The 11,583-nt window shown below is 58.0% G+C and overlaps 1 protein-coding gene across 1 annotated transcript in view; it reads right to left on the bottom strand.

Annotated features, from left to right (window-relative positions):
- The window catches only part of NRG2 (neuregulin 2), a 44,441-nt gene that overhangs the window by 10,517 nt on the left and 22,341 nt on the right, over positions 1-11,583 (bottom strand). Inside the window, exons 5-6 of the mRNA XM_004697025.1 lie at positions 5,397-5,455; positions 636-659 (exon numbers count right to left, since the gene is read on the bottom strand). Of these exons, the coding sequence (XP_004697082.1) occupies positions 636-659; positions 5,397-5,455 (83 nt within the window). The remainder of the gene's footprint in view (positions 1-635; positions 660-5,396; positions 5,456-11,583) is intronic.

The following is an 11,583-nucleotide window of genomic DNA, read 5'->3' as shown; positions in this document are numbered from 1 at the left end:
GGGGCAGCTACCTGGGGCTAGTCCCGCCCTTCGCTGTTCTTGCCCACAGGTGCACTGGAGTGCCCTTGTGAGGACTGGCCATGGACAGAGTGAGTGACAGCCTCAGGCAGATGGCAAAGCTTGGTAGACCCAGGGCAGGGGTGGGGGTTGGGGTGGGCAGACAGCTGGGGAGTCACCGGCTGCCAGGATGGAAAGCAATGGGAATGGAGATGGTGCACAGAAAGAGGGCTGGAGTCACACGGAAAGGGATGCCTCCCGACAACTCTCCGGCTCAGGCTTCTGGGGCTTCCAGACCATTCCACTGTGTTGGCGGCATTCTTGGCTCTTGCCTGGGCTGCATACAGCTCAGGAGGGGGTCCTTCTCCTTGGGGACCCATGGGAGGGGCACCACTGCCCCCCTGGGGGCACAGGTCTGCACCCCTACGTAGGTGCTGTTCCTGAGCTGCTTTTATCTCCCCTCAAATCAAGCTAGTTTACAAGAGGGCATCTTGACGGGGCCAGGAGAGGTTTGGGAATCATCCCTTTACAGGTGTATGGGGGGGAGGGGGAGAAGGAAGACACTCCTCACACACGGCATTGGGGGCTGTGGAGAGGGGCTTTGTGGATGGCTCGGAGGGACACATAGAGTTCCGTACCCTTTAATTCAAATCCCAGGTGCTCTGGCAGTGCAGAAGAGAGGAGGTCAGAGAGGGGAGGGTGGAGGGAGAGACAGAGAGAGAGAGACACGTTGATCAGGACTCTTCAGATACCAGCAGCCAGCCTATGAGGTGAAAGCAGGTTAGTGGTGTCCCCTCCCGGACCCCTGAGCTTCTTCCCTGGGACCCCATTCCCCCAGAGCCCCTGAGGGGGTGGAGAGAGGAAATGTTAGTGTCAGCAGGCAGGGCAGGCTCTTTAGAGATGAGCTGTGTGAGTTAGTACCTGGGGGAGGCAGAGGTGCAAGAGTCAGTTGGCAAATGTCCCCAGGGAGGAAAGAGCAGTGGGCGTGAGGGTCCAAGGAGTCCCGAACCTGCCCCCACTCCAGCTCCCGTGCCAGGACCTGCGCAAGCCCCACGTGGAGACCACGTGCCCCGCTCACCCCCACTCGCCTGCCTCTGCCCCCTGGTATCCTCGCTGGGCCTCCTGTCTTCCCCAAATTGTCGCTATCCAAAATGAGGGCGTGGGCACGAGGTCCGGCCCAGATCCCTGCCCTGCCCTGCCCCACAAGCCTAGCTGACCTGCTCCACCCTGGGAATGGGGGGGAGCCCTCTGTGGTGGCGCAGGCGTGGGCAGGATGCAGGTCACGTCCGCCGACCCCCACAACCTCCTGGAAGCCTCCAGAGGCCAGATCAGAGGGTCCGAGCCCAATCTCACTACTTTGGCACAGCAAGCAAAACTGCCACTCAGACCACCCGTGCTACTCAGACGGGGAACGAGTCCCACCCCCAGAAGTCACCATGTTGAAACTCTGTGACTTCAAGGCCCTGAGAGGTAGACACCCAGGCCACTGAGGCCCAAGTAGCAGCTCTGCCGCTGCCCTGCTGTGTGGCCCCAGCAATGCCCAGTCCCTCCTGGTAAACGGGGATCAGGCCTGGCCATGTGATCCCCGAAGGCGTGCACACCTGCCCTCGCTGCTGCATGATCCAAATGCATGGCATTGCGGCCCCGGGGGCAGGAGCCCAGAGATGCCAACATGGGAATGCCACAGCCTGTTACAGGCGTGGCTCTGGGCGAATCCTCGTGCTCCCTCAGCTGCCCCAGGGCCTGCCCTGCGTCAGAGGAAGATGTGCGTGGGCGTGCCGAGCTGAGGCTCAGGCTCTGCCGGTCACGGAAGCCCATTCTGTGGCCTCCCCACATGCACAACACGCTCCAGCTAGAGAAGAAAAAAGATCCCAACTCACGGCCCTCAGTCAATTCTGACTCATAGCAACCCCATCGGGCAGAGTAGAGCTGCTGCTGTTGCTATCTGAGGCTGTGCACTTCTCTTGGGGGGCAGAGAGCCTCATCTTTCTCCCGTGGGGTGGCTGGTGGGCTTGAACAGCCAACCTGTGGTTAGTCACCTACACGTAACACACTCTGTTACTAGGGCTCCTAGCTAGATCCAAGGGGGCGGGGGGTGGGGGTGAGGACCTGAATTCTGATGTGTTCAGCACCTGCTGACGAAGCAGAAGACAGGACAAACCAGCTGGCAGCCCTGGGGAATTTTCCACCCCAGTGTGTCTCTACTGCTTCTGCTGGGGGGTCCCAGAGATGTCTCCATGTGCAAGAGGGCAGGAGAATGGGGTGGCTCTGAGCCAGGGACCAAGATGGCTCTGAGTGCGATCCTACGGTTCCAAGAAGAGATCACAGAGGCTCTCCTGGTCAAGCTGAGGTGGGGCACTTGTCTTGGACGTTTGGTTTTCTTTGCTGTCTTGGAGCTCAGAGAAAGAAGCAAGCCACCACAAACACAGCTGGGTCTGCCCCTCTCCCAGGGCCTGTCAGGGCGCTGCCAGCTCTGTATACTGGGAGGGTGGGGTGGGGGGGGGCAGCTCACTGAGGGCTGTGGTTCATCCTGTGTTCTCAGGCAACTGGAGGTAGAGGGCTCCCGCTGCTGGAATGCTCAGTCCTGCTGCCCCGAGAGGGAGCGGCTTGGCCGATCATGGCACTGCTCACTGTGGTTCAGAGAGCTGTCATGTTAGCTGAGACAGCTGGGCCCGGGGGGACTAGGGCACACTCTTAAGGTCACAGAGCAAACCAGGTAGGAGGACTAGTGGTTCTCAATGGAAGCCCTGCTGTCCCCACCCGTTGAGTCTTTGGGCCAGCTTGACTTGACACTGAAGTTAAACGGAGCAGGGCTCCCAAGCCCTCTCAGTCTCCTTCGGCACCATCCCACTGTGGTCACCAAGGGGTGGTAGGAGCAACAGCTTCTGGAGGTCCCGACTGGCCTTCCCTTTGAGGCAACAGCCAGTGCTGTCCGGGGCGGGCTGAGCCAGCCACCAGGACAGCAGGCCCGCTTTGCCTCCCTGACTTCTGTGGGGCCCTGGCACGCTCACATATCATGTTCACTGGCTATCCCCCAACTCACATGGAGCTGGCACCAGGGGGTCATAGGCTGGTCCCACTGGGCCGTAATGTGCATTTCAACCAGTAACCAGGGCAGCCTGGATGCTGGCCTTCCAAGGCCTGGCTTACCGACAGTATGCATGCTTCTTCTGGACAGGCTCCATATCACATAGTCATGGGATGCCAGGACAAGGGTGCTGTGGGTCTCAGGGCACATCCTTGACTGTGTGTATGCGTGCATGCGTGTGCATGTGTGCTGGCCAACCGTGGGCCCTGACGTGGAGGGCTGTCAGGGGAAGTTCAAAGTGCTATTGCAGTCCCAGGCTCTGATTTTCTGGGCTCTCCCAAGGATAACCTGCTCAGCCACTTTGCTCAGGGTATGGTAATCAGGCTCTGGGGGACTGAGACTGACCCTTCAGGCACCGCCCCTCCAGCCCCCCTGCCCCCTGCCATCCCAGGTGGGCTTGGGAGGGCCACTATACAGTCCTCCAACCACGGGGGCAGGCCCTCTGCTTAGCCCTTCCTATATACATCACTGCATGTCGTCCTCGCAGGAAGCCTCAGGGCACACCCCATCACTCTCCCTGTTCTACAGGTGAGAACACCCACGGCAGAGGTTCAGTGAGGGCCCAGAGCTAGTACTCCTGGTGGCAGCCTTTGCGTGCAGCTCTATCTGAGCACTAAGCCAGCATGTGACAGGGCCTTTTCAGCAGTGACCAGAGACAAACGCGCTTCCAGAGAGTCAGAAGAGTGATGGTGTGAGGCAGCAAGGCCGGGCACTGCAGTTCCAAGCTTGGTTCTGGGGACCCGTGGCCCTGCGGACCTTCCCACCAGATTGGAGCCGAAAGCTGATGCAGCCCAGCTGCCAGAGAAGCCTTGGACAGCAGCTGAATCCCGGAGGGGCTGGGACGCCCTGTCCGGAACAGTCCCGCAAGGCAGGGAGGTGCTGGGCCCGAGGGTGAAAGAAACAGACACTGCCCACCATGCCCCTCTCGGGCCCTGCTTTCTGCCACGGACCCCCTGAGGCCCCTCCTGCCCCTCAGTCCTCCCCACAGGGCTGCGTCTGACTCTGAGATTCTCCCCGAGCCTGGTCCCTGGAGAATTCGGCTGGTCCACATGCCCACCTGCAGGCTCTGCCCTTACCCCCCATGGTCTCCCTCCCTGGGCCTGGCTGTGCTCATTGGCTTCAGACCAGAGATGTTGTCTCCCACAGTCTGCCAGAGAACCGACCATCTGGGCTCACCAGCCCTCCCTCCCATTGGGAGGTCACTTCCTCCTCCTCCAAGTCTCAGACTGTAGGCTCTTGTGCAGAAGGGCAATATCTGGGCCTTTGTGCTGTTGTATGAGTTAGATTGAGGCCCAAACTCCCAAACTCTCCCCCAACTTAAGTAGCTCCCGAAAAAAATCTCCCTAATGCCCAGGCAGGCACCATCACCCTCAGTTCCTAACTTGTCATGGGACCTAACTGTCCTTCCATAGAGGAAGGGGTCAGGGTGGGACAGGCAGCATGGGACAGGGTGATGGGGATGGGCCCTACAAGTAAGTCACCAGTCCACTGGAGCCCCAAAGAGAGTTCAGGGCTGGCCTGTAGCTTTTTGCTCTGCTCTATCTCCACCTGGCGGTGCTTAAAGGAACTGCTCCTAGACCGCAAAAAACATCGCAGTTAGGGCCGCGTCCTTGGACCATGGGGGCTCATGCTGTTTTCATTCAACTGCCCAAACTAGTAAGTCCCAACCTCCATAGTTAAAAAAAAAAAAAAAGGGAAGTCCTAGGTGGCTTCAAACCAGATAGGTTGTGGAGACTAGACCTCCTGAGTCCTCATTCCCTCTGTCGTGTGGCTTCTGCAACCACATCGTATCCCACCCCAACCTGTAGCCCCACACATGTCTCCAGGCTTTGGAATCCCTGAAAACCATAATCCTGGGTCCTGCTCGCCTCAGTTTCCCCTCAGCCCCCAAACCAAACTCTGGTCAAACCAGAAGGCTGGTGTTCTAAGGACTTTTTTTTCCTGGAGCTCAGACACACTAGCACTCTCGTGCACACACTCACTGCTGGGTCCCATTGGCAGCCTGGGCTGGGGAGGGCTCTGCAAATACCTCTTCCATTCTGGCCAGGTGGCCTGACCCCAGAGGCAGTGAAAGGCCCAAGCATGGCTGGCTGCAGGGAGAATCCTGCATTCCTGTGCCCATGTGGAGCAGGGGTGGGAGGGTGGGTGAGGCAGGGGTGGTGGCGGCAGGTCTTCTCTGTGCACCAGGGGCCAAGAGAAGCCCAGGAAACTCCCATAGCCCCCTCTAGTCTCACTAAGCAAGGCCCCCTCCCTCCCACAGGGGGGAACTTGTCAGTCACCAGGGAAAAGAAGAAATAGAAGAAAGACATACTGGAGAAGTTGACCATTGCGAACTGCTGACACCTGTCCCCGGTGTAGCCCACAGGACACCTACCAAAAGAAAGAAAACCAGAAAGAGAGAGCCAGGATAGCAAGACACAGGCATCGCAGCACCCCGGCGCCGGCTCCTGCCAATGCCAGCTGGACTCCTTGCCACCGGTACCATTGGCACTGGCCTTGCCACTCTGCCCCTTACCTGCGGCCCTGAACTTTAAACCCAAGGGTTAGGCCAAAAATGAAAAACAAAGCAAAACAAAACAAAACAAAAGAGAACTAACAAACCAAAATACGAAAGAGAAAAAAGAGAAACGAAAAACAAAACAGCCAAAGATCAAAACAACCAACACCCCTGGCCCTACGCCCTACACGAGAGGGGTGGGGGAGGGAAGGGGCACTGCACCCGGGAGCTTTCTAAGGAGCAGGGACTTGTGTTTGTATCTTCAAACATACTTTGCTTAGGATCTGGCATGTACAATCGCAAAGGCAGTTTCTCCAAACATCTCTGTCCGAAGAATCCGTTTGGACATCTGGAGAAGGAAAAGGGGAGAAATCACAGAACAAACTGGCATCATCCACGAGGCTAAGGCTAGAAATCAAAGTGCACAGTGATGAATGAGGAAAATCAAGTCAGGCACTTGGGGTCACACTTGTAGCTGAAGGGGCTGGAGTCAGGGCTGGGTGGAGGGCTCGGAAATCTCCTTTGAAAAAAAAAAACTCTCTCTAATCAGTGTGGCTCCATGGGTGTCAGGGAGGGGGGAGAGGGACCGGGAGGGGGATGATTGGGGGAAGTGGGGGTGGGGGAAGATGGGAAGTTACTGACTCATTGTCCTGATGACCCCTGAATCTTTTCTTCTTACCGGCCTGGGGCCCCAGGAAGCCAGCACTGTAGCCCCTTGGTGCCAGGCAATCTGCTGACAGGGGACTGCAAGGGGTTGGAAGCCACTCCTTCAGTCCCTGCAGGGTGATTCTCTCCAGGGCCTCGGCAAACAGCCCCCAGAAAACTCCCAGGAGAATGCCAGATGGCTGTTCCCAGACTGCCCGTGACCAGAGGGACCTTGGGAAATGTTCTTTCCTAGTCTCTCAAAGGTTCAGTGACCAAATAAGTTAGGGATCCACTCCCGGGTACCTGGTGTCATTGCAATCTACATCAACATATGAAAGGCTGTGCAGAATTTTGCAGAAGGAAAGAGTGGAGCTTTCCAGTATTTCCCACATTTCCTTGACCGTGGACATCGCTTTTTGAGGAGCCCTAGAGCAATAGGCATGGGAAAAGCTTCCTGAGGGGAAAGGTAGGTTGGAGAAGACCCAGAATGGCCAGCATTCCAAAGCTGGCCTTCCGGGTGCATGGCATCTGGCTTCAGGTGGCGAGAATCACAGGGAGGTTAGAAGAGGCTCACTGGGGACACTGGGGCTCAGTGAAGGGGCCTCCTGGCTGCCTGGGAACCCCCTCCTTTTCCCCCGTAACTTGCTCCTCCACGGCCTTGCTCTGGCCTGGGTATCTAGCTTGCCGTCTCCGTATGCACCACTCACTCCCACCTTTGTCTTGTCCTCATCCCAAAGGTGTGCACCTCCTTCTATCTGGCTGTCACTCCTCAGTCTCCTAGGCTTCAGGAGCCATGGCCAGTCCTGTCCTTTCTTCTAAACCCCAGCAAGGCTGGCTACCTAAGGAGAAACAGAACTCGGTGGCCTGCGCCACCCCCGGCAACCTCCAACTCACAGATGGGTCTATGTCACCCTGCCTCTTCCTCCTTAGGAAAGCAGGTCACCTCTTAGGGGCCTTATCAGTGTTCCCTCAACAGGAGGCCACAATTCAATACTGATCCACCTCAACTTGCTCTGAAGCTGAATGTGCTCAACTACTTGACACTCTAGGGTCCACCAGTCAGCAACAAGTCCCCTGGACTTAGCGTGAGTCGTGGCCCTTGTGTCTGTGATCCATACAAAAACCCTGAGGTCCCTGAAGGTCACTGGGAGGAGTGGAGAATGGGTGTGGTGGGGGGTGAGGGGGGAGGCAGCTGGAGTCTCTCTGGGCCTTAGTGAAATCTCCCTTAAGGAGAGCAGGAAGCTGATTGGTAGAGTGGTGGGAGTGTCTGACCAATGGCGGTGGTGGAGGGCTGGGCAGTGTGCTTGGGGCTGCCAATGAGGTTGATGCACGCTCATCCTGGTGGGCATGTCGCTGGGAGAAAGAGGCTACCTCCAGTCCCTTGGTTCCTCTCTGGTCCCTAATCATCCTAGCCCAGGAAAATGGAGGCTGTAACTAGGGCTCGCCAGCCATCTCCAGCCAGGCTCAGCTCTTCTTCCTCCGCTCCCAGAAATTGATGTCCACGTGAGCCGGGGACTAAAAGGGAGAAGTATTTTTTCAAGCAGAAGCACTTTTGAGGACAGAGGAGAAAGGCTCAGAAGCTGCCAAAATGACTCCTAGACCCTACAACGGAACAAGAACGATGCATCCGACCACGTCCAATGTCTGAGGTTAGCTCGGCTCTGGGAGGAAGGGACAATGTGTGTGTGTGTGTGTTTATGAGAGAGAATGGGAGTGGGTGGAAGGCAGGAGGGGACAAGGGAGAAGTTGATTCCCTCTGCTGACAAGCAGGACTGCCGTCCCAAGGCTCTCGGAGACCAACGACAGCTAAAGCCACCTAATCCCTGATGCCGCACTCCACCTGGAATCCCCAACTGCCTGCCTCCACCTGGCTTTCTCGGCCACGGCGTCACACAGCTGCAGGTGGTGCGTTCACACTTGGTCCATGCCCTGGAGTTGTACAACAGTATGAGTCGGACCTTCCTGCCCTGGGACAGCAGCTTCCGCACTCACTGAGTGCGGAAGAGGAGGCACCTTGTGTGTGGGAGGACTGACATGCAGGCAGCTCCGGGGGGGGGCACTGGCTCCTTCTGGGGCCCGCCTGGACCCTGCCACCTCTCTCCTTACCTCTGCTGGTTGAGGAGGAGCACATCTAGAAGGCGGGGACTTCCCTTGAGAAGATTCGGGGGGGCTGGTTCTGTAGCCTACCTGAAGTGCACCCAAAAGCAGGGCCAAAGGGCAAGGGGAGATTGGTCTGTCCACCAGGATGGGCGCCTGAACTCAGTGTGATTGGGTGGCTGGTGGGTTCCCACTCAAACAGGTGTCTAACCTCTGAGGTTTAGGGGCGCAGAGGACAGATTAGAAGGAGCAGCAGGTAACGGCCTTCCCAGCCCTTCCTGCCTGGTCCTGGGCTCTGACTAGGGGCAGGTCTGCCTCCAGGGCTGGAGAAGAGCAGGGTGGGGGTGGAGGGGGCGCCCGAGAGGAGAGCCCAGAGGCGGCATCTGTGGGGACAGAGAGGCCAGGACAGCCTCCTCTCCGGTTCCCCACCTCACCTCCGGGGTAGCCTGGGGATAATGCCATGTGTGCTGCCCTGACCCGGGGGAGGGAGAGGATGAGGGATGAGTGCGTGCCCCCGGGCACTGAAGGAGGTGAAGGGGTAAGGGTGCCTCTGGCCTCATGAGAGGTGAGGGTGAAGATGTGTGGTGAGGATGGACAGGCAGATGGGCATGGGATGGGGGGTGGGTCACCTGGGCACAGGGTGCAGGGAGACACGAGGTGAGGAAGATGAGCCGATGGGAGAGGGGAGCATGCCACTGGTATGTGCACAGGGCTGGAAAGAGAGTCTTGTTCTGTCATCATCCCCTGAACCAGTCCCCAAGAGTCACGCACCAACCGTGCTCGCCCTAACACGGAGAGAAGAGGAGAAAGCAGCAAGGGGAAGGGCCGAGGCCCCTGTCTGGCCCAGACAGGAGACAGTCACCTGGATTTGGATCCCCACGTTCAAATCCCCCTGACTTCCCTTTTCTTTCTTTCTTTTCAATAACAACAACAAAAAAAAACCAAAAACAAAAACAAAATGCAGTATCAGTGACACTGTTGGTTTTGGCTTTGCTTCCAGAAACACATGCCGGGCAAGGGGGTGCTGGGCGGGCCTGCTTCCCAACGCTCCCTGCGGGGCTCTGACCCAATACACGACCCCGAGTGCAAGAAACCCAGGCAGGAAAACGATCGGATCGGGAGAGAAACAGGAATGAAACTGGCCGGTCTAGTTTCATTATCCAAGCTAAGCGGAAATGCAAAAAAAACCAACAAAAACCAAAATAAAAAGTAAACAAACAGCACAAATGGTAAGACGTGAGTTCCGGCTCCTAAGTGCTTTCTTTCTCTTTTCTTTTTGTAAATTCCGTTCAGGGGCCATCAGGGTCCCCAAATTGGCCTGCCCCCCTTCCCTCCCGGCCGGCCCACCCCCAGGACGACCTTTGAGCTCTGTCCTGCCCCATCCCCCCACCCTGCCCTTCTCCAGCACAGCCCTGAGCCCCTGCCCTCTTGCCACTGGCCTCGGAGGCTGTTTGTCTTACTGTCAACAGTCCGTGCTGGGGGGGCTCCCCTTCTCCGGAGGGCGGACAAAGGGAGTCGGGGAGGGGAAGAGGGTTCCAGGAGCCCGGTAGGGCCTGGCCCTGAGGGGAGTGAGATAGGAGGTGGTGATAAGCACCAAGGTCTAGGTGTATGGACGAGCCCCAGTGGCCCTGGCCAAGGGTAGGAGTGGGCAGGGGGACAGGAGATCATCGCAATGGCTCAGGCTCCAGGTTCCTCTCAGATGGTAGGGGTCAAAGGTGCTCAGCCTTGCTGAGGGGCATCTGGGAGCCCATGGGTCATATCACTTTCCCCCCCACACTCAACTCTACTGCTGAAGTCCTGGGTCCCCATGGCCCGGGAGCCAGGGGCTGGTTTCAGCGAACATGCTGATTGCTTCAGGGGGCTAGAGCAGAGGAGAGACCTGGGGAGGGGAGGGGGGAAGGTTGCGGGAGGAGGTTCACCCTGGAGGTATTCCAGGGACCTGGTGGGTTTCTAGTAGACCTAGTGATTGTACACAGCTCGTGTGGAAGGCTGGCAGGGTCCCAGGTCTGTACAACTAATATGGCAGCCTCGTAGGGGAAGAAGGGGATGGAGGAGGGCGGCCCCAGACAACGTGTTGTCACTGTCTGGGCTGTCTCCTGAGATTCAGGGTGGGGGACTGGGGGTAGTGGGGGGTGAAGAATGGGACCAGGCAGGCCAACTGAGGACAAGAGCCACTGTTGTACTGGGAATTCAGGCCAGCCTAACAGGGCACCACGGCACTGTTAAGCGGAGGGGCCTTCAAAATCCCAGGGGTGCTCCCCGAGAGTCTTGGCGGGAGAGCTGTGACCAGGGGGGACTGCAGATCTGCAGCCAGGGGTCAGCGGCAGTGACCCTTGCACGCCGGGGCAGGAGACCAAGGTTGCCGGCCTTGATTCTGTTCCTGGGGAGGCCAATCCCCTCGTTTTTGAGCTCCGTCCATCTGCACAGATGCCATGGGAATGGGGCGGCTTTGGCACCTTGCTAGGGCCCCACACTTGGCCTGTTGTGGCCTTAGCCAGCTTTCCTCTGACTCTTGCTCAAGAATGGCCCAGAGTCTGCATGGTCCTTACCCAGCTCTCCTCCCGCCTCACTCACTGGCCAGAGAATCTCTCAAGGGGGCACTGTGTGCCCAGATGTCTAGAAGACCGCACAGGCTCTCCCTCATTGCTGGGTCCCCATCTCCCTCTTTTCTCAGGGGGACGTGGTTCTGAGCCACTCAGTTATCCTGAGGAGCATCCCACTGGGCCTCAGAGCAGGCCCTGGCCCTTGGGAAGGCAGAGAAGGCCGGACTGGAGTCTCTCCTCAACCCGGTCCTCCTGTACCGGGCCTCCTTCACTGCAGCACCCTGGATGGTGTCCGGGAAGCGCCCTCAACCCATAGGGAGAGGGCTGGGACTGTAGGGGGCCAGGGACCACCCGGAGCAGAGTTGGACACTGAGGTTCTGTAGGGTGTGGGGACCACCCACAGCAGAGCTGAACACTGAAGTTTGGTAGGATTCGGGGAGCACTCAGAGCAGAACTGAACACTGGGGTTCTGTAGGGTATGGGGAGCACTCAGAGCAGAACTAGACACTGGGGTTCTGTAGGGTGGTGGGGCAGTCATGGCAGACTTGGACACATATGTTCTGTAGGGTGTGAGGAGCACTCAGAGCAGAGCTGGACACAGGTTCTGTAAGGTGAGGGGAGCACTCATTGCAGAGCTGGACACTAGGGTTCTGTAGGGTGTGGGGAGCACTCAGAGCAGACCTGGACACTGAGGTTCTGTAGGGTGTGGGAAACAG

Source organism: Echinops telfairi, unplaced genomic scaffold (assembly GCF_000313985.2).
Source record: "Echinops telfairi isolate 266 unplaced genomic scaffold, ASM31398v2 ScPeMD7_7469;HRSCAF=8507_0, whole genome shotgun sequence".
NCBI classification, from domain to species: domain Eukaryota; kingdom Metazoa; phylum Chordata; class Mammalia; order Afrosoricida; family Tenrecidae; genus Echinops; species Echinops telfairi.
The sequence above is the reverse complement of the archived record's forward strand: the minus strand, read 5'-3'. Positions and strand labels throughout refer to the sequence as shown.